We start from the raw sequence: 22038 nt of genomic DNA, 5'->3' as shown, positions 1-22038 counted from the left end.
GTGGCGTCCATGGAGGCTGTTCCCTTTGCCCAGTTCCATCTGCGCCCCCTGCAGCTGGACATTCTCCGCTGTTGGGACAAGCGGCCTTCCTCCTTAAACAAGTCAGTGGCTCTGTCGCCACGGACCAAGAGCTCTCTTCAGCGGTGGCTTCGGCCCCTCTCCCTGTCCCAAGGGCGCTCCTTCCTGGCCCCGTCCTGGGTGATTCTCACCACGGATGCCAGTCTATCCGGCTGGGGAGCGGTATGTCTCCACCACAGAGCACAGGGCACTTGGACTCCGTCCGAGTCAGCCCTTTCAATCAATGTGCTGGAAATCAGAGCCGTACTTCTGGCTCTCCTAGCATTTCACCACCTGTTGGCGGGCAGGCACATTCGAGTCCAGTCAGACAACGCGACAGCAGTTGCCTACATCAATCACCAAGGCGGGACACGCAGCCGCCTGGCAATGTTGGAGGTACAACGCATCCTTCAATGGGCGGAGGACTCGAAGTCCACCATATCCGCAGTCCACATCCCAGACGTGGAAAACTGGAAGGCAGATTATCTCAGCCGTCAAAGCGTGGACGGTGGCGAGTGGTCCCTGCACCCGGCAGTGTTTCAGTCAATCTGCCGCAAATGGGGCACTCCGGACGTGGACCTAATGGCATCCCGTCACAACAACAAGGTTCCTGTTTACGTGGCTCGCTCCCACGATCCTCAGGCATTCGCCGCGGGCGCTCTGGTTCAGGACTGGTCCCAGTTGCGTCTGTCCTACGTGTTTCCCCCTCTAGCCCTCTTGCCCAGAGTCCTGCGCAAGATCAGGATGGAGGGTCGTCGAGTCATCCTCATTGCACCGGACTGGCCCAGGCGAGCTTGGTATCCGGATCTGCTCCAACTATCCGTAGAGATGCCGTGGCCTCTCCCGGACCGTCCAGACCTACTCTCGCAAGGTCCGTTCTTCCGCCCGAATTCTGTGGCCCTCAAATTGACGGCGTGGCTCTTGAGTCCTGGATTTTGACGGCTTCTGGTATTCCTCCTGAAGTCATCTCCATATGACTCGGGCCCGTAAGTCTTCGTCCGCTAAGATCTACCACAGGACTTGGAAAATTTTCCTGTCCTGGTGTCATTCTACCGGCCATCCTCCTTGGCCGTTCTCCTTGCCGACCCTTCTGTCTTTTCTACAGTCCGGTCTGCAGCTAGGACTGTCCCTCAACTCTCTCAAGGGACAGGTCTCGGCCCTGTCAGTCCTGTTCCAGCGGCGTCTCGCTCGGCTGGCTCAGTTCCGCACCTTCATGCAGGGCGCGTCTCACATCATCCCGCCTTACCGGCGGCCCTTGGACCCCTGGGACCTTAACTTTGTTCTCACGGTCTTGCAAAAACCCCCCTTTGAGCCCCTTCGGGAGGTTTCTTTGTACCGTCTCTCACAGAAAGTGGCCTTTCTGGTTGCTATAACTTCTCTCAGGAGAGTTTCTGATTTGGCTGCGCTCTCCTCGGAGTCACCCTTTTTAGTCTTTCATCAAGACAAGGTGGTCCTCCGTCCGACTCCGGACTTTCTTCCTAAGGTGGTCTCCCCCTTCCACCTTAACCAGGACATTACCTTACCTTCCTTCTGTCCGGCCCCTGTTCATCGCTTTGAAAAAGCTCTACATACTCTAGATCTGGTGCGTGCTCTCTGGATCTATGTGTCTCGCACCGCTGCGCTTAGGCGGTGCACCTCTCTTTTTGTGCTAACCACAGGTCGGCGCAAGGGCCTCCCTGCTTCTAAGCCGACCTTAGTCCATTGGATTCGGTCGGCCGTTTCGGACGCCTACCAAATTTCGCAGGCTCCTCCCCCGCAGGGGATCAAAGCGCACTCGACCAGGGCTGTCGGTGCCTCTTGGGCTTTTCGGCACCAGGCTACGGCTCAGCAAGTCTGTCAGGCTTCCACTTGGGCTAGCCTGCATACCTTCTCGAAGCACTATCAAGTGCATGCTCATGCTTCGGCAGATGCGAGCTTGGGCAGACGCATCCTTCAGGCGGCGGTCGCCCATTTGTGAAGTTAGGTCCTGCCTACTTCTTAGTTTTATGTTTATTTCCCACCCAGGGACTGCTTTGGAACGTCCCAAGGTTTGGGTCTCCCAAAGGAACGATAAAGAAAAAGAGAATTTTGTTTACTTACCGTAAATTCTTTTTCTTATAGTTCCGTCTTGGGAGACCCAGCACCCTCCCTGTTGCCTGTTGGCAATTTCCTTGTTCCGTGTGTTTTCACATGCTGTTGTCGTGGACTGAGTCTCCGGTTGTTCCGGCTCTTGCTCTGTTCTACTTGTGGGTGGCTATTCTCCTTCAGCTTTTGCACTAAACTGGTTATGACTGGTTGGCCAGGGGGTGTATAGGCTCAGAGGGAGGAGCTACACCTTTTAGGTGTAGTACTTTGTGTGTCCTCCGGAGGCAGAAGCTATACACCCGAGGTTTGGGTCTCCCAAGAAGGAACTATAAGAAAAAGAATTTACGGTAAGTAAACAAAATTCTCTTTTTTCTAAGTCGTAAAGTTTTAAATTTGCAGGAGATGGCGCTGCGGGAGGGCTTGTGTTTTGTGCACTCAGGTGATGTTTTTATTGATACCATTTGTAGGGTGAATACGAACTTTTGATCGCCTTTTTATTATGTTTTCTTTGTCGCTCCATTGGGAGACCCAGACAATTGGGTGTATAGCTACTGCCTCCGGAGGCCACACAAAGTATTACACTTTAAAAGTGTAACCCCCTCCCCTCTGCCTATACACCCTCCCGTGCATCACGGGCCCATCAGTTTTTTGCTTTGTGTTGAAGGAGGCACACATGCACACAATGCTCCACATTTTAGTCAGCAGCAGCTGCTGACTATTTCGGATGGAAGAAAAGAGGGCCCCTAAGGGCCCCCGGCATGCTCCCTTCTCACCCCACTGAGTCGGCGGTGTTGTTAAGGTTGAGGTACCCATTGCGGGTACAGAGGCTGGAGCCCACATGCCGTTTTCCTTCCCCATTCCTTAGGGGCTCTGGGTGAAGTGGGATCCTAACCGGTCATCCAGGCACTGGGACCGGGCTCCCTCCGCAGCCCCTGGTGGTATCTGCCGGACAGGAGACTGAGTATCCTCAGGGACAAGGCCCTGCAACTACAGGTACTCTGTATCCCTTTTGGGACGGTGCATGGAGCACCTGGGCCTCAGACGCTGCAGCGCCTGCAGTGTTGTTTTTTTGTCCGGGACTACCGCGCCGGCCGTGCCTGCTTGCCGGCCGCGGTTTCTACTTTAGTCCCCGGCTTTTGCGGCCTAGTACATTAAACGCCCGCCCCCGGGCCTGCCAGTCAGGGGCAAGGGCGGGACGGTCGGCGTGACGCCGACAGTGAGGGCTGGAGCACACATTGCTGTCCTCCTCCCCCCTCACTAATCCCTATGGGGCACCAGTTCCCGCACTTTTGTAAGTGACGCCCACGGCTCCCTCCTCCCCTGTGAACGCCGACAGCCATGTTTTAACACATCCTGCCGGTGGAGGACTTCTGGCTGCAGCTCTGGGAGACCCGAGGCAGGGAATCTGGTGGCCACACCCGCTGGAGCGGTTGGTAAGCCACACCGGTTACCGGTGCTGGTGCCCCTATGGTGCTGAACTGTATATAGATACATTATATTTGTATACTTTTTCCGGTTCAGCTATACTGTTCACTTGTGGCTATATACCCTCAGTGTTCACGCTCCTGGGAGACAACAGCATGTCGTTCACAAGGAGCAAGGGGGCCAAGGCACAGGGTTATTTTGCTACCTGTAACTCTTGTGCGGCTCTGTTACCTGCAGGTTCCACCTACCCTCACTGTGAGAAACCAAGGAAAAAAATTGTGAAAACATACCCTGCTGTAACTAAATAAAAGCATAGTGCATATAAAGATAGGGTACTTAGTAAACACTGTTTTTGATCAAAAAAAGCATAAAGCTATCCCACCAAACGTCAAGGTCACTGTGAGCAATGCTCGGCCCCTGTGGCACTCGCTCAGCCGGAGCCTGAGGCACTAGGGGGTCCCTCGGCCCAGGTAGAACTGCCGGCACCCCCTGTCCAGATGGCAGGGACAGAGTTTGCTGTTTTAGCCGACAAACTCTCTGAGTCGCTTTCTCATTCCATGACTCAGTCTATGGATAAATGGTCTGCTAAGTTTCTAGAGGTTTTGCAGTCCAGACCGGCCCTTACACAGGCCCCGGGCACTGCGGGATCACCCCCAGGCACCTCTCGGTCTGCGACTAAGCGTGTCCCTGGTGTGGCCTCTAGTTATTATGTGCAGGACTCCGGCACGGACCGCAGTCCCAGACCAGCTAAGCGGGCTCGCTTAGAATCTTTCCCCGACTTCATCACGCAGTTCGGGGTCTCAGCTTGAGGACTCTAGAGGAGGAGGCGGAGGTCGCAGCTCAGGATTCTGACCCTGATGTTGCTCTCAATCTGGATACACCTGAAGGGGACGCCATAGTAAATGACCTTATAGCGTCCATCAACCAGGTGCTAGATCTGTCTCCCCCAACTCCGCCTACAGAGGATTCGGCTTCACAACAGGAGAAACACCAGTTTAGGTTTCCTAAACGTACCCGGAGTGCTTTCTTTGATCACTCTAACTTTAGAGATGCTGTCCAGAAGCACAGGGCTTTCCCGGACAAGCGATTTACTAAACGCCTTAATGACACACGTTACCCCTTCCCCGCTGACGTGGTTAAGGGTTGGGCTCAGTGTCCCAAGGTGGATCCTCCAGTCTCTAGACTGGCGGCCAGATCCGTAGTAGCAGTGGCTGACGGTGCATCGCTCAAGGATGCCACGGACAGGCACATAGAGCTCCTACTGAAATCCATCTATGAAGCCATAGGCGCGTCTTTTGCCCCAGCCTTTGCAGCTGTGTGGGCACTCCAGGCTATCTCAGCTTGTCTGTCTGAGATTAATGCGGTCACCCGTACCGCTGCGCCACAAGTAACATCTTTGACTTCTCAGGCGTCAGTATTTGCATCCTACGCCATGAATGCTGTCCTGGACTCGGCTAGCCGTACAGGGGTAGCATCCGCCAATTCTGTGGCAGTACGCAGAGCCATATGGCTACGCGAATGGAAGGCAGACTCTGCTTCCAAAAAGTTCTTAACCGGTTTGCCTTTTTCGGGCGACCGACTGTTTGGCGAGCGATTGGACGAAATTATTAAGCAATCCAAGGGAAAGGATTCGTCCTTACCCCAACCCAAACCAAACAGACCTCAGCAACGGAAAGTTCAAGCGAGGTTTCGGTCCTTTCGGCCCTCAGCCAGATCCCAACCCTCCTCGTCCAACAGGCCACAGAAGAGCCAGAGGAACTCTTCTGCATGGCGGTCTAAGTCACGTCCTCCAAAGACCACCGGAGGCACCGTCTCCAAGGCGGCCTCCTCATGACTTTCGGCCGCCCCAAACCGCATCCTCGGTCGGTGGCAGGCTCTCCCGCTTTTGCGACGCCTGGTGGCCACATGTCCAAGACCGATGGGTGAGAGACACTCTGTCTCACGGTTACAGGATAGAGTTCAGCTCTCGTCCTCCGACTCGTTTTTTCAGAACATCTCCGCCCCCCGAGCGGACCGTTGCGCTTTTTCAGGCGGTGGACACTCTAAAAACAGAAGGAGTGGTGATCCCCGTTCCCCTTCAGGAACGCGGTCTCGGTTTTTACTCCAATCTGTTCGTGGTGCCAAAAAAAAAAAGGACGGCTCATTCCGTCCCGTTTTGGACCTCAAATTGCTCAACAGACATGTGACAACCAGGCGGTTTCGCATGGAATCCCTCCGATCTGTCATCGCTTCGATGTCCCAAGGAGACTTCCTAGCATCAATCGACATCAAAGATGCCTATCTCCATGTGCCGATCGCTCAAGAGCATCAACGCTTCCTGCGTTTCGCCATCGGGGACGAACACCTTCAGTTTGTGGCACTGCCTTTCGGCCTGGCGACAGCCCCACGGGTCTTCACCAAGGTCATGGCATCCGTCGTAGCGATCCTACACTCTCAGGGCCACTCGGTGATCCCTTACCTAGACGATCTCCTAGTCAAGGCACCCTCACGGGTGGCTTGACAACACAGTCTGACCGTTGCTCTGGAGACTCTCCAGAGGTTCGGGTGGATCATCAATTTTCCAAAGTCAAAATTGTCTCCGACCCAGTCACTGACGTACCTCGGGATGGAGTTTCATACTCTCTCAGCGATGGTCAAGCTGCCGCTGGACAAACAGCGGTCGCTGCAGACAGGGGTGCAATCCCTTCTTCGGGCCCAGTCGCACCCCTTGAGGCGCCTCATGCACTTCCTGGGGAAGATGGTGGCAGCAATGGAGGCAGTTCCATTTGCGCAATTTCATCTGCGTCCTCTCCAATGGGACATTCTCCGCAAATGGGACAAGAGGCCGACGTCCTTAGACAGGAACGTCTCTCTGTCTCTGGAAGCCAAGACCTCGCTTCAGTGGTGGCTTCTCCCCACTTCTCTGTCGAAAGGAAAATCCTTTCTGCCCCCATCCTGGGCTGTGGTCACGACGGACGCGAGCCTGTCAGGATGGGGAGCGGTTTTTCTCCACCACAAGGCTCAGGGAACCTGGACTCCGACAGTCCTCCCTTCAAATCAATGTTCTGGAGATAAGGGCAGTGTATCTAGCCCTCAAGGCGTTCCATCGGTGGCTCGAGGGCAGGCAGATCCGCATACAGACGGACAACGCCACGGCGGTTGCGTACATCAACCACCAGGGAGGCACTCGCAGTCGTCAAGCCTTCCAAGAAGTCCGGCGGATTCTGCTGTGGGCGGAGGCCACAGCCTCCACCATCTCCGCGGTTCACATTCCGGGCGTAGAAAACTGGGAAGCAGACTTCCTCAGTCGCCAGGGCATGGACGCGGGGGAATGGTCTCTCCACCCGGACGTGTTTCAAGAGATCTGTTGCCGCTGGGGAACGCCGGACGTCGATCTCATGGCGTCTCGGCACAACAACAAGGTCCCGGCATTCATGGCACGGTCTCAGGACCACAGATCTCTGGCGGCGGACGCCTTAGTTCAGGATTGGTCGCAGTTTCAACTGCCTTATGTATTCCCTCCTCTGGCAATGCTGCCCAGAGTGTTGCGCAAGATCAGGTCCGAATGCCGCCGCGCCATCCTCGTCGCTCCAGATTGGCCGAGGCGGTCGTGGTACCCGGATCTGTGGCATCTCACGGTGGGGCAACCGTGGGCGCTCCCAGACCGACCAGACTTGCTATCTCAAGGGCCATTTTTCCATCTGAATTCTGCGGCCCTCAACCTGACTGTGTGGCCATTGAGTCCTGGCTCTTAACGTCCTCAGGGTTGTCTCAAGACGTCATTGCCACTATGAGACAGGCCAGGAAACCAACGTCAGCCAAGATCTATTACAGAACTTGGAGGATCTTCTTAGCCTGGTGCTCCGAGAGGGGGTTCATCCCCTGGCCGTTTGCCTTACCCAGGTTTCTTTCCTTCCTTCATTCGGGTTTGGACAAGGGTTTGTCTCTCGGCTCTCTCAAAGATCAAGTCTCGGCGCTTTCTGTGTTTTTTCAAAAGCGTCTAGCCAGGCTTCCGCAGGTCCGCACGTTCCTGCAGGGAGTTTGCCACATAGTCCCACCTTACAAGCGTCCGCTGGAACCCTGGGATCTCAACATGGTTCTACGGGCTCTTCAAAAACCACCTTTTGAGCCGCTGCGGGATGTCTCTCTATCGCGTCTTTCGCAGAAGGTGGCATTTCTAGTGGCGGTTACTTCACTCCGTAGAGTGTCAGAGCTTGCAGCGCTGTCTTGCAAAGGCCCTTTCCTGGTATTTCACCAGGATAAGGTGGTTCTGCGTCCGGTCCCGGATTTTCTCCCTAAGGTGGTGTCCACTTTTCATCTCAATCAGGATATCTCCTTACCTTCATTTTGCCCTCATCCGACCTCATCTAAAGGGTCGCAGGCTTCCAAGTCAACCTTGGCTCGGTGGATCAAGGAACCGATTTTTGAACCCTACAGTTCTTCTGGGCTTCCGATTCCTTCAGGGCCGAAAGCCCACTCTACCAGAGCCGTGGGTGCGTCCTGGGCATTGCGGCACCAGGCTACGGCTCAGCAGGTGTGTCAGGCGGCTACCTGGTCGAGTCTGCACACTTTCACGAAACACTATCAGGTGCATGCCTATGCTTCGGCAGATGCCAGCCTAGGTAGGCGAGTCCTTCAGGCGGCGGTTGCCCACCTGTAAGAGGGGGCCGTTGTTTCGGCTCTTTTTATCGAGGTATTCTTTTACCCACCCAGGGACTGCTTTTGGACGTCCCAATTGTCTGGGTCTCCCAATGGAGCGACAAAGAAGAAGGGAATTTTGTTTACTTACCGTAAATTCCTTTTCTTCTAGCTCCTATTGGGAGACCCAGCACCCGCCCCTGTTCCCTTCGGGCTGTTTGTTCTTTTGTGTACACATGTTGTTCATGTTGAATTGTTCTTTTGGTTCATGGTTTCAGTTCTCCGAACATCCTTAGGATTGAATTTACCTTAGACCAATTTATAAGTTTCCTCCTTCCTGCTTTGGCACCAAAACTGATGGGCCCGTGATGCACGGGAGGGTGTATAGGCAGAGGGGAGGGGTTACACTTTTTAAAGTGTAATACTTTGTGTGGCCTCTGGAGGCAGTAGCTATACACCCAATTGTCTGGGTCTCCCAATAGGAGCTAGAAGAAAAGGAATTTACGGTAAGTAAACAAAATTCCCTTCTTTGGGGAGGGGGGGTTGCACTGTTGTGGTGGCTGTAAAACCACAGTTCGGTTTTTTGATTTTCTTCAACTTTTTTTTTTTTTCATATTTTTTTAAACCTTTTTTTATTGTTATTTAGTCCACTTAGGGGGCACTTGAACCTGTTACCATCCAATTGCTTGTGATAGATAGATAGATAGATATCTATCTATCAATACCACAGTATTGCTGTATATAGCAAAAATCACTGTCTCCTATGAACATCAGCCACTGGCTGACTTTCAAAGGAGTACTGTCTTGACAGACATGGGAGTCTTCAGCAGACACGGTCACCGCAAGCCATCAATAGATGGTTAGAATGGTGCGCCTACCCCACTGGCACTCTCAAAATCCTGCTGTCACAGATTGACAGGCATTTAACACTTTAACATCCTGCTGTAAGAGGCTGATGATGGCTGAATAACAGCCGTCATCTGCCGGGAGAGATGCAGGCTCAGTTCTGTAATCAGATGTACCGTATTCGTTAAGATGCAGAAGAATTTGGAGCACATTTCAGCAGCCTGTGCACCGTGGACTGGAGAACATTTCCTGTTTTATTTAGTGCACTTTTGTTGTGTAAATTACTGTGAATCTCCCTGACATTTCACATGGTGAAAAAAAACAACCTGTGGATATAAAAAGCGCATATAGTGTCTTACCAGGATAACAGTAAGGCCTAAGTCACACGGCGAGAAAATCTGTGCGAGTGGAGTGCAAAAAAACATCGCATTCCCCTCGGACCAATTTTAGCCTATGTGTCAGCGCACATGAGCGATTATTTTCTCAGCCCTAATCGGACCGAGAAAACAATCGCAGCATACTGCGATTGTAAGCTGAGACTTTCTCTTGCACCCATTCAAGTGAATGGGGTGAGAGAAAAATCGCACCGCACTCGCGGTACACCGGTGTACTGCCAGTGCAGTGCGATAATGGCAATAGCCGGCTATGGAGGAGAGAGGGAGAGAAATCCCTCCCTCCCCTCCTCCGTGCCAGCCCGCCCCCCACAGCTGAGGTCTGCTCGCAGGATCGGACCTCCGATGCAGGCACACTCGTATGACACTCGGCTCCTGCTGTGCTGCCAGTATGAGCCGAGTCTCATGTGAGCATCGCAGTAGTGCCCTGTGTGGCCCCAGCCTAAGGGTTAATGAAAACCACTCACCTGAGATGGTTGTGTGACACACAACCAGTATTAAAGCATGTATCAGCTGCTGCAGACTCCACGTGCCAAAGGCAGAAACAAGAAAAAAACAAGGATAAAAAGTGGAAAAACATCCGCGCTGCTGTGCCAATAAAGAGTTAATTCCAAGTAAGAGCAATGTAGGGTGGTTTATTCAATGCGTTTCGGAGATAACCCCTCTCCATCAGGAAATCCACCATTTTTGGTGGATTTCCTGATGGAGTGGGGCTATCTCTGAAACTCGTAGAATAAACCACCCTGCATTGCTCTTACTTGGAATTAACTCTTTATTGGCACAGCAGCGCGGACATTTTTCCATTTCACATGGTGAAGCAGACCTAAAAATTGCTAATATTTTTTCCGCAACCTCGAATTGTGCAAACATTTGCGACTGTTCAGCTCCAGTTTACCGGTAGACAAGGACTCGATGAATCTGCTCCTAAATCTTTTCTCCGTTAGTGTTCCACAGGCGATAGTGTAATTTTTTATTCTTCGTCTGGAACTATTTCTTCACAATCTGTTAAATTTTCTTTAATCATTTAAACTATTTTTTGCACCTTTTTAGATTTTGGAAACTCCAAACTGTTGAAGTGTGAATATTGTGGGAAGGTCGCCCCAGCAGACCAATTTCGTGGCACAAAGAGGTTCTGCTCTATGGCTTGTGCCAAAAGGTAAATATGAAAGTAGAAGTATTGGTATGTGAACTTCTTCTTTAGAAATTGGCCAATGCCTTTAAAATTGCCTAATTGGGATCTTCTAAATGCAGCTCTGCAAAAGATCAGCTGATTGCCTGGATGATTATAACGCCTGGAAATTTGTGGTGTTTTTTTATTTTTTTCTCCTTTTTTAAATTATGAGCAAATGAAGCTCTAAGTAGTTTTGGATGGAGAAAAAGCTTGCATAATGCACCTCGGCTTCACTTATTGTCTATGGGACTGCTGGAGAAAATAGAGTAAATCATTCGACTATTGCCGGTAGTCACATGTACAATGGAGGGATCCGTGGTCAAGCATATGCACACCTTCACACCATTCAAGATGGGGCTATCCATAGCCGGGATCCAGAAAGGAGTAAGCCTTTAACGGGGATGATTTATTTTACAGAGCCAAATCGGGGTTAGGATTTCTGCACATTTCTATATGTTTCCCTGTTAGATATAATGTAAGCTGCAGCCACAAATTACGTCTTAAAAGGAAGAAGCTAAACCAGCTCCAAGAAGCCGGAGGGGTGAGAGTGCGCAGACGTGGCCCACGGAGGAACAGCTCAGAGATCGCTCGAGCCAAGATCCAGGGGAAGAGAATGCGGGTAGCAGAGGTGCGTGGAGCCTGATTCTTCGCCCTTCTTAGATATACAATGGTTTGAAGCATAAACTACATCAGTAAAGTCCCTAATGATCCCATTGTAGTCTACAAAATGGGAGTATATTGACTTTTACTACTGACTGGAAGAGAAACCCAATGGGAGAATGGCTTCCCTGCAGTCCTATCCTTGCCCCGAGCTCCTTATATTGATTTTTGCGTAAAGTGCTACTTAAATAGTTTTCCAGAAGTAAATAAATCACCCGTCCTTCATTGATTCATAGTAGGGTATCAAAAAGTCAAAACTGCCCATAGGAATCATCCCACCTACCTGTATAAATAATACAGGGGCCGGAGCACCTTAACGCTAATTTATTTGTAAAGGGTATAAAGTGGTGCGGTCATCTTCTGGTTTTAGGAGTGCACCGCTACCATGCCTTTGTTTGCAAGAGGGCGATGCGCTGCTGAAGGCTCGGGCACCATTCAGATGTCTATTTTTTTCACATATGAGAAAAATGGACTGTTTTTGGTCTAGCATCGCTTAATGGGAAACTGAACCCTTAATTCGTAGGTCACTTGCCCTAATATTTTGTTGGATTGCTGACGAGGAGTATAATTTGGAGATGACTACTTTACTGTGCAGGGTTCTGTTTACTAACATTGCTCCCTTTTTTGCAGGAGGACTCCAGCCGCGGATCTGATAATTCCAGCTATGAAGAAGCTTTTTCTCCAACTTCTCCAGCACCACCGTCTTGCAGAACCCCGCAGCGGGAGAGAGACGGCGGCACTCCAACGGGCGGACTCCCAAATTCTGAGCTTCTGGGGATTAATCCAGTGTTTCTGTCAAGCAATCCCAGTCGCTGGAGTGTGGAGGAAGTGTACGAGTTTATTTCTTCTCTGCAAGGTAACGCAGCTATGACTCTTTTCTTCAAGATGTGGATGCTTTGTGCAAATACCAGTAATGTGGGTTTATTTGTGCACTTTGTGTTTTGTGGCAGCTGCCTAAAACTGTCAAAGTCCAGAGCTGACATGGTTGTGCATATGCTGTTTCTCAGTGATATTTGTGTATAGGAGGATAAACAAACAAGCCATGAATGCCTTTACTTCTTTTCACTGGAGAACCCCTATTTCTTCATCGTTCCTTATGGGAGACCCAGACCATGGGTGTATAGCTTCTGCCTCCGGAGGACACACAAAGTACTACACTCAAACGTGTAGCTCCTCCCTCCTAGCATATACACCCCCTGGTAGCCAGTCCTAGCCAGTTTCAATGCTTTGTGTTCAGGAGGTCACACACACACATGCATTCTCTGATTTTTGATTTTTTGGATTTCAAAGATTTGGAAGAAAAGCGGGTCCAGTCTGGACTCCCGGCATGTCCCTTCTCACCCCACTGTGTCGGCGGTGCTGTTAAGGTTGATTTTACAAGGCTGGAGCCTTCACATGCCGCGCTCCTTCACCATCCCCTGGGGCTCTGGCTTGAAGTGGGAGCCAACACGGTTCTCACTGTTTTGCAGACTTTCTCCCTAAGGTGGTTGCTGCTTCCACCTTAACCGGGGCATTTTTCCTGCCTTCCTTTTGTCCGGCTCCTGTTCATCGCTTTGAAAGGGCGTTGCATACTCTGGATCTGGTGCGGGCGCTCCGGATCTGTGTGTCTCGCACCGCTGTTCTTAGGCGGTGCACCTCTCCTTTGTGCTGACCGCTGGTCAGCGTAAGGGCCTCTCGGCATTTATGCCGACCCTGGCTCGTTGGTTTAGGTCGGCCTTTTTCCGATACCTACCAGTGTACTCAAGTGCCTCTCTTATGCACAGAATACGGGATCACTTGATGGATGTCCGATCTCTGGTACCAGCATTGATCCTTTTATCCTTGTTATGAGCAAATACCGCTCCATTCATTCCCTTGAGACTGTTGAGCGCTGCACATGGGGTTTTCCAGCAGTCAGAATAGTGAGTGAATGAAGTGGCAGTCGGTGGCTGTCTCATCTGTATCTCCAGTCTACCTGGGAGTAAATCTTTAAATCTTTATTTTTATATAGCGCTAACATATTCCGCAGCGCTTTACATACATCAAGGAGCACTGTCCCCATTGGGGCTCACAATCTAAATTCCCTATCTGTATGTCTTTGGAGTGTGGGAGGAAACCGGAGTACCCGGAGGAAACCCATACAAACTCCTTGCAGATGTTGTCCTTGGTGGGATTCGAACCCGGGACCCCAGCGCTGCAAGGCTGCAGTGCTAACCACTGAACCACCGTGCTGGCCTGGGAGTAAAAGTGTAGCATCGTTTTGTCAGTTGTTGCAGGTCCAAACAATCAGACCCCCAATGTCAATAAGTTAGCACCTATCCTGCGGAGACGTGATCGCTTGTTTTCACCAGACAATCCCTTTTAACCATTTGCCATGGCAAGATGTCAGACTAATCCTTGTATTATACTGTAAGGGCATTTTAGCCTAAGCTCACATTGCGTTTGTGACTTGCATTCAAGCTTGAGTTTAGACCCAGTCTATGAGAGCGTAAGCCTTCAGAGCCTCTGTCTATTTCTGTCACTCACTAGTATCTCCCATGAGCGATTTTATTATTTTTTTGTCTCTCCATCCTAATCGGATGAGAAAACAATCGCAGCTGTTGGTGTAATCCGATCCTGTTTCACTTGCACCCATTCAAGTTTATGGGGGCGAGAGAAACATCGCACTGCACTCGCATTACACCGGTGTAAGGCGAGTGCAGTGCGATTCTCGCATCAGCTGGCAACGGAGGAGATAAATCCCTCTCCTCCACAGCGCTGGCCCTCCCCTTCGCAGCTGTGGCCTGATCGCATGATCGGACCACAGTCGCAAGACACTCTGCTCCCGCTGTGCTGAGAGAGGTGAGCCGAGTGTCATACGAGGACTCGCACTAAGGCCCTGTGCGCACTGGGAAATTACTTTTTCTTAAAAATCCGCACCCTCTGGCAAAATTCTGCACCCGTGGTTTTGCCACAGTTTTTCCGCGGGTTGATCCCTGCAATTTTTTACCCTTAGCTATGGCAAAAACCACAGGTACCTGTGGAAAAGTGACATGCTACTTCTCTTTTGCTGCATAAATTCTGCAGCAAAACCTATGGAAAAAAAAACCGCAGTGTGCGCACAGCATTTTGGTTTTCCTATAGATTTTGCTGGGGAAGGACTGCATAAAGGTTATGAACAAAAAACAGATTTTTGTGTACTCACCGTAAAATCGTTTTCTCTTAGCCATCATTGGGGGACACAGGACCATGGACCATAGGTGTTATGCTGCCTATCCATAGGAGGACACTAAGTAGATGCAAAAGCATAGCTCCTCCTCTGCAGTATACACCCCCTGGCCGGGCCAGGCAAGCTCAGTTTTAGTACACAAGCAGTAGGAGAAAAAAAACAGTAAAAACTTACCTCAACAGAGAAACATGAGAAAAAAAGAGTCATAACCAAATAAGGTACTGAGAGAACCAAGGCCCAACAGGGCAACAGGGTGAGTGCTGTGTCCCCCAATGATGGCTAAGAGAAAACGATTTTACGGAGAGTACACAAATATCCGTTTCTTCAGCGCTCTATTGGGAGACCCAGACGATTGGGGTATAGCTACTGCCCTCTGGAGGCCACACAAAGCACTACATTAAAAGTGCAAGGCCCCTCCCCCTCTGGCTATACCCCCCCCGTGGTATCACGGGTTCTCCAGTTTTAGCTTTGTGTGCGAAGGAGGTCAGACATTCCATGCATAGCTCCACAGATTTTAGTCAGCAGTAGCTGCTGACTATTTCGGATGGAAGAAAAGAGGACACATATAGTGTCCCCAGCATGCTCCCTTCTCACCCCTGGATGGTGTTGTAAGGTTGAGGTACCTATTGCTGGTACAGGGCTGGAGCCTGACATGCTGTTTTCCTTCCACATCCCCTGGTAGGGCTCTGTGGAAGTGGGATCCTGCCGGCCTCTCAGCTCTGACGCCGGGCTCCATCCACAGACCCATTAGAACCTGATGGAGACGGAGCAGGAGTACGATCAGGGACAGGCCCTGCATCATACAGGTACTCTGTGTCCCCGGCAGGCACAGACACACTCCGGGCTGGCTGGGTGTTGTAGTGCGCCGGGGACCGCAACGTGGAGTTGGTGTCCCTACAGATTACTGGGGGACTTTTTGTGTATGGGAACGCAGCGCCGACCCCCTCTGGACCGGGCGGCGCTGCTGTGACTTGTGGTGCGCCGGGGATCCGCCGTCCGCGCTTTTACGGCGGCGGCGGTTATAAATTTAGTCCCCGGCTTTTTGGGCCTAGGACGCCGGCAGCTCCGATCGTTCCCGCCCCCACCCTGTCCTTCAGGGTAGGGGAGAGACGCTGTTCGCTAGCAGCGACGAGGGCTGGAGCCTGATTTACATGCTCCAGCCCTCATACTAAGCACAGAGGGAAGCAGGCTTCCCGCTCTTGGTCAGGAACGCCCAGGGCCCATCCCCCTTCTCTCTCAGGACGCCGGCAGCCATTACATGCATGCCTGGCTGGAGGAAGGACGCAAGGCTCTGGGAGACCTGGACTAGGGGCTATCTGGCGACCACACACCCGCTTTTTTAAGCGGGCGGTAAGCGATTTTTCTGTGCTGGTCCCTCTAGTGCCTCACGGTGTAGGTGGACTGTGTAAGATATAGAGATATTGTATTTCTTGCACTGTGAGGTCGCTTCTGGCTGCATATCCCAGATCGCTCTGTGGAAGCAGCAACATGTCATCCTCAAAACGCAAGGCGGCCAAGGCAAAAAGGGCTGTGTATACTGCGTGTGCTGCATGTGGGGCTAATCTACCAGCAGGCTCCGATGACCCCCATTGTGTGCAATGCTCCGACCCGGTGCTGCTTCGCCAGCCGGAGTCAGGAGAGGTAGTGACCCAGGCTGAGACGCTTGTAGGTTCTGCCCCGGTGACAGGGACAGACTTTGCAGTTTTTGCAGATAATATGTCTGTGTCTATGGCAAAAATCCTTGAAACCTTGCAATCTATGCATGGGGCTCAGTCTTTGGGCACGGCGAGGCCTCTGTCCTCAGGTCCCCCTTACTTGGAATGTATCCAGCCCACAGGGGGGTCCCCGGCTTCACAGGCCGAGGTTTATGACTCAGATGATAGCCCCAGCCACCCTAAGCGAGCTCGCTGGGAAAGACCCTCGACGTCATCACACTGCTCAGGGTCTCAGCGCAATCAGTCTCCCTGTGATGTGTCTGATGAGAGTGATCAGGAATCCACTCCTGGAACCCCTCTCAACCTGGATACCCCTGATGGGGATGCCATGGTAAACGACCTTATCTCAGCCATCAATAGGCTGTTGGATATTTCTCCCCCAGCCCCTTCAGCAGAAGAGGCGGCTGCGGAGCAGGAGAAGTTTCGTTTCCTTTATCCCAAGCGTAAATTGAGTGCTTTGTTAGATCACTCTGACTTCAGAGAATCAATCCAGAAGCACGACGCTCACCCAGAAAGGCGTTTCTCTAAACGATCTAAAGATACGCGTTTCCCTTTCCCCCCTGAGGTGGTCAAGCGCTGGACACAGTGTCCAAAGGTAGACCCCCCGATTTCCAAACTTGCAGCTAGATCCATAGTTGCAGTGGAGGATGGCGCTTCACTTAAAGATGCCAATGACAGACAGATGGACCTTTGGTTAAAATCTGTCTATGAAGCCATCGGCGCGTCGTTTGCTCCGGCATTCGCAGCCGTATGGGCACTCCAGGCTATTTCAGCTGGCTTAGCAAAAGTGGATGCTATCATGCATCCAGCAGTGCCGCAAGTGGCGCACCTTACCACGCAGATGTCGGCGTTTGCGTCTTACGCTATCAATGCGGTCCTAGAATCTACCAGTCGCACCTCAATGGCGTCCGCCAATTCGGTAGTTTTGCGCAGAGCCTTGTGGTTAAAGGACTGGAAAGCAGATGCTGGCTCCAAAAAATGTTTAACCAGTTTGCCTTTGTCTAGAGATAGACTGTTTGGCGAGCCATTGGCTGACATCATTAAGCAGTCCAAGGGTAAAGACTCCTCTTTACCACAACCCAGAACATCCAAACCTCAGCAGAAAAAGTGGCAGCAGAGGTTTCAGTCCTTTCGAGGTTCGGGCAAGACACCATTTACCTCGTCCAAAGGGACTCAGAGGACGCAAAGAAACTCAGATTCGTGGCGGACTCACACACGCCCCAAGAAAGCAAATGGAGGTACCGCTTCCAAAGCGGCTACCTCATGACTTCCAGCCCCATCCCTCCGCATCGCCGGTCGGGGGCAGGCTCTCCCGCTTTTCCGGCATTTGGATGTCACAGGTCAAAGACCGGTGGGTGACGGACATTTTGTCTCGCGGGTACAGAATCGAGTTCAATTCTCGTCCTCCAGCTCGGTTCTTCAGAACCTCCCCACATCCAGACCGAGCAGATGCTCTGCTGCAGGCGGTGGACTCCCTAAAAGCGGAAGGAGTGGTGATCCCAGTCCCTACTCAGGAACAAGGGCAAGGGTTTTACTCCAATCTCTTTGTGGTTCCAAAAAAGGACGGCTCGTTCCGTCCTGTTCTGGACCTAAAACGGCTCAACAAACATGTGCACGCCAGGCGGTTCCGGATGGAAACCCTCCGCTCTGTCATTGCCTCAATGTCCAGAGGAGACTTCCTTGCCTCAATAGACATCAAAGATGCTTATCTCCACGTGCCAATTGCTACAGAACATCAACGTTTTCTACGTTTTGTGATAGGAGACGACCATTTTCAGTTCGTAGCTCTTCCATTTGGTCTGGCGACAGCCCCACGGGTCTTCACCAAGGTCATGGCGGCGGTGGTAGCAGTCTTGCACTCTCAGGGACACTCGGTGATCCCTTACCTAGACGATTTATTGGTCAAAGCTCCCTCTCAGGAGGCATGTCAGCACAGCCTGAATGCTACGCTGGAGACTCTACAGTCTTTCGGATGGATCATCAACTTTCCAAAGTCGATCCTATCACCGACTCAGTCACTAGCGTATCTTGGCATGGAGTTTCATACTCTAGCAGCGATAGTGAAGCTGCCGCTGAACAAGCAGCGGTCACTACAGACAGGGGTGCAATCTCTCCTGCAGGGCCAGTTGCATCCCTTGCGGCGCCTCATGCATTTCCTAGGGAAGATGGTGGCAGCCATGGAAGCAGTTCCCTTTGCGCAGTTTCATCTGCGCCCACTTCAATGGGACATTCTCCGCCAATGGGACGGGAAGTCAACGTCCCTGGACAGGAAAGTCTCGCTTTCCCAGACGGCCAAGGACTCTCTACAATGGTGGCTCCTTCCCACCTCATTATCTCAGGGAAGATCCTTCCTGCCCCCATCCTGGGCAGTAGTCACGACAGATGCGAGTCTGTCAGGGTGGGGAGCAGTGTTTCTCCACCACAGGGCTCAGGGGACGTGGACTCCGCAGGAGTCCACCCTTCAGATCAATGTTCTGGAGATCAGAGCAGTGTATCTTGCCCTACTAGCCTTCCAGCAGTGGCTGGAAGGAAAGCAGATCCGAATCCAATCGGACAACTCCACAGCGGTGGCATACATCAACCACCAAGGAGGGACGCGCAGTCGGCAAGCCTTCCAAGAAGTCCGGCGCATTCTAATGTGGGTGGAGGACAGAGCATCCACCATATCCGCGGTTCACATCCCAGGCGTAGAAAACTGGGAAGCAGACTTCCTCAGTCGCCAGGGCATGGACGCAGGGGAATGGTCCCTTCACCCGGACGTGTTTCAGGAAATCTGTCGCCGCTGGGGAGTGCCGGACGTCGATCTAATGGCATCCCGGCACAACAACAAGGTCCCGGCATTCATGGCGAGGTCGCGCGATCAAAGAGCGCTGGCGGCAGACGCTTTGGTTCAAGATTGGTCGCAGTTCCGGCTCCCATACGTGTTTCCGCCTCTGGCGCTCTTGCCCAGAGTGCTACGCAAGATCAGATCCGAGTGCAGCCGCATCATACTCGTCGCTCCAAACTGGCCGAGGAGGTCGTGGTATCCGGATCTGTGGCATCTCACGATCGGTCGACCGTGGTCACTGCCAGACCGACCAGACTTACTGTCCCAAGGGCCGTTTTTCCATCAGAATTCTGCGGCCCTGAACCTGACTGTGTGGCCATTGAGTCCTGGATCCTAGCATCTGCAGGATTATCTCAAGGAGTCGTTGCCACAATGAGACAAGCTAGAAAGTCGAATTCTGCTAAGATCTACCACAGAACGTGGAAGATTTTCTTATCCTGGTGCTCGGCTCAGGGAGTGTCTCCCTGGCCATTTGCATTACCCAAGTTTCTTTCCTTCCTGCAATCGGGGTTAGAAAAGGGCTTGTCGCTCAGCTCCCTTAAAGGGCAAGTTTCGGCACTATCCGTGTTTTTTCAGAAGCGTCTAGCACGTCTGTCTAAGGTGCGCACGTTCCTGCAGGGGGTCTGTCATATTGTACCCCCGTACAAGCGACCGTTAGATCCATGGGATCTGAACAGGGTACTAGTTGCTCTCCAGAAGCCGCCCTTCGAGCCTCTGAAGGAAGTTTCCTTTTCTCGGCTGTCGCAGAAAGTGGCGTTTCTTGTTGCGATCACATCGCTTCGGCGAGTGTCTGAGCTGGCAGCTCTGTCATCCAAGGCTCCCTTCCTGGTGTTCCACCAGGACAAGGTTGTGCTTCGCCCCATTCCGGAGTTTCTCCCTAAGGTCGTATCCTCTTTTCATCTTAATCAGGATATTTCCTTGCCTTCTTTTTGTCCTCATCCGGTTCACCGGTATGAAAAGGACTTACGTTTGCTAGATCTGGTGAGAGCACTCAGAATCTACATTTCCCGCACGGCGCCCATACGCCGTGCCGATGCACTTTTCGTCCTTGTCGCTGGTCCGCGCAAGGGGTTGCAGGCTTCTAAAGCCACCCTGGCTCGATGGATCAAAGAACCAATTCTAGAGGCCTACCGTTCTGCGGGGCTTCCGGTTCCTTCAGGGCTAAAAGCCCACTCAACCAGAGCCGTGGGTGCGTCCTGGGCATTACGTCACCAGGCTTCGGCTCAACAGGTGTGCCAGGCAGCTACCTGGTCCAGTCTGCACACTTTCACCAAGCATTATCAGGTGCATACCTATGCTTCGGCGGATGCCAGCTTAGGTAGAAGAGTCCTGCAGGCGGCAGTGACACCCCCGTAGGGGAGGGCTGTTTTGCAGCTCTAACATGAGGTATTTCTTTACCCACCCAGGGACAGCTTTTGGACGTCCCAATCGTCTGGGTCTCCCAATAGAGCGCTGAAGAAGAAGGGAATTTTGTTACTTACCGTAAATTCCTTTTCTTCTAGCTCTTATTGGGAGACCCAGCACCCGCCCTGTTGTCCTTCGGGATGTTTTTTTGTTGTTTGCGGGTACACATGTTGTTCATGTTGAACGGTTTTTCAGTTCTCCGACGTTATTCGGAGTTAATTTGTTTAAACCAGTTATTGGCTTCCTCCTTCTTGCTTTGGCACTAAAACTGGAGAACCCGTGATACCACGGGGGGGGTATAGCCAGAGGGGGAGGGGCCTTGCACTTTTAATCAGGGCTGTGGAGTCGGAGTCGTGGAGTCGGAGTCGGAGCTCATTTTGGTGGAGTCGGAGTCGGTATAAAATGCACCGACTCCGACTCCTAAAATATATAATAAATTGGGGACAGGAGTGCAATGCAGAATGTGCTGAATATTTTACTAAATAATAACATTTAGTATAATGCTTATATTTAAGTGAAAAATGTATTGTAGTACAATGTGAACATCAGACATTTAATTGTTTTTATGATACAATAATCAAGATATTTGGATAGAACATAAAATATTTATTGGAATACAACTTTAGAACACAAAAAACTAATAAATTGTAAATATATAATATATATATACACAGTGTATATACACACACAAGATATATATGTAATCTACTGTATATTACATAGTGTATTACATATTTACAATTTATTACAGTTTTTTGTGTTCTAAAGTTGTATTCCAATAAATATATTTTATGTTCTATCCAAATATCTTGATTATTGTATCATAAAAATTATTAAATGTCTGATGTTCACATACACATATTCATGTACTACAATAAATTTTTCACCTAACTATAAGCAATATATGTAGGAGTCGGAGTCGGAGTCGGAGTCGGAGTCGGAGTCGGAGTCGGAGTCGGAGTCGGAGTCGGAGTCGGAGTCGGAGTCGGAGTCGGAGTCGGAGTCGGAGTCGGAGTCGGAGTCGGAGTCGGAGTCGGAGTCGGAGCCGGAGCCGGAGTCGGAGCCGGTGCAAGAGAATTTGAGGAGTCGGAGTCGGAGTCGAAGGTTTGGCTTACCGACTCCACAGCCCTGCTTTTAATGTAGTGCTTTGTGTGGCCTCCAGAGGGCAGTAGCTATACCCCAATCGTCTGGGTCTCCCAATAAGAGCTAGAAGAAAAGGAATTTACGGTAAGTAACAAAATTCCCTTCTTTCTTTATCGTTCCTATGGGAGACCCAGACATTGGGTGTATAGCTTCTGCCTCCGGAGGACACACAAAGTACTACACTCAAAAGTGTAGCTCCTCCCTCTGAGCTTATAGACCCCCTGGAGAACCAGATCTAGCCAGTTTATCGCTTTGTGTTCAGGAGGCATACATCCACACATGCATTCTCATCTGATTTTTGATTTTTGGAAAGAGTTTGAAGAAAAGCGGGTCCAAGCCTGGACCCCCGGCATGTCCCTTCTCACCCCACTGTGTCGGCGGTGCTGTTAAGGTTGATTCCAAGGCCGGAGCCTTACATGCCGTGCTCCTTCAGCATCCCTCCTGGGCTCTGGCTTGAAGTGGGAGCCAGCACGGTTCTCCATGCTTGGCAGGAGACCGGTCTCCATCCACAGCCCTTCAGGATCCTGCTG

At 51.4% G+C, this 22038-nt stretch overlaps 1 protein-coding gene across 3 annotated transcripts in view; it reads left to right on the top strand.

Moving 5' to 3' along the window:
- PHC1 (polyhomeotic homolog 1) overlaps positions 1-22038 on the top strand; it is a 110822-nt gene that overhangs the window by 60484 nt on the left and 28300 nt on the right. For 2 of the 3 annotated variants that reach the window (XM_075348526.1, XM_075348527.1), the window contains exons 12-14: positions 10452-10557; positions 11041-11200; positions 11863-12088. In XM_075348526.1, the coding sequence (XP_075204641.1) occupies positions 10452-10557; positions 11041-11200; positions 11863-12088 (492 nt within the window). The remainder of the gene's footprint in view (positions 1-10451; positions 10558-11040; positions 11201-11862; positions 12089-22038) is intronic. The other variant, XM_075348529.1, reaches the window with a different exon arrangement.

This window comes from Anomaloglossus baeobatrachus, chromosome 5 (genome assembly GCF_048569485.1).
Source record: "Anomaloglossus baeobatrachus isolate aAnoBae1 chromosome 5, aAnoBae1.hap1, whole genome shotgun sequence".
NCBI lineage: Eukaryota > Metazoa > Chordata > Amphibia > Anura > Aromobatidae > Anomaloglossus > Anomaloglossus baeobatrachus.
Note: the sequence above shows the minus strand (reverse complement) of the source record. Positions and strands in the feature narration are given on the sequence as shown.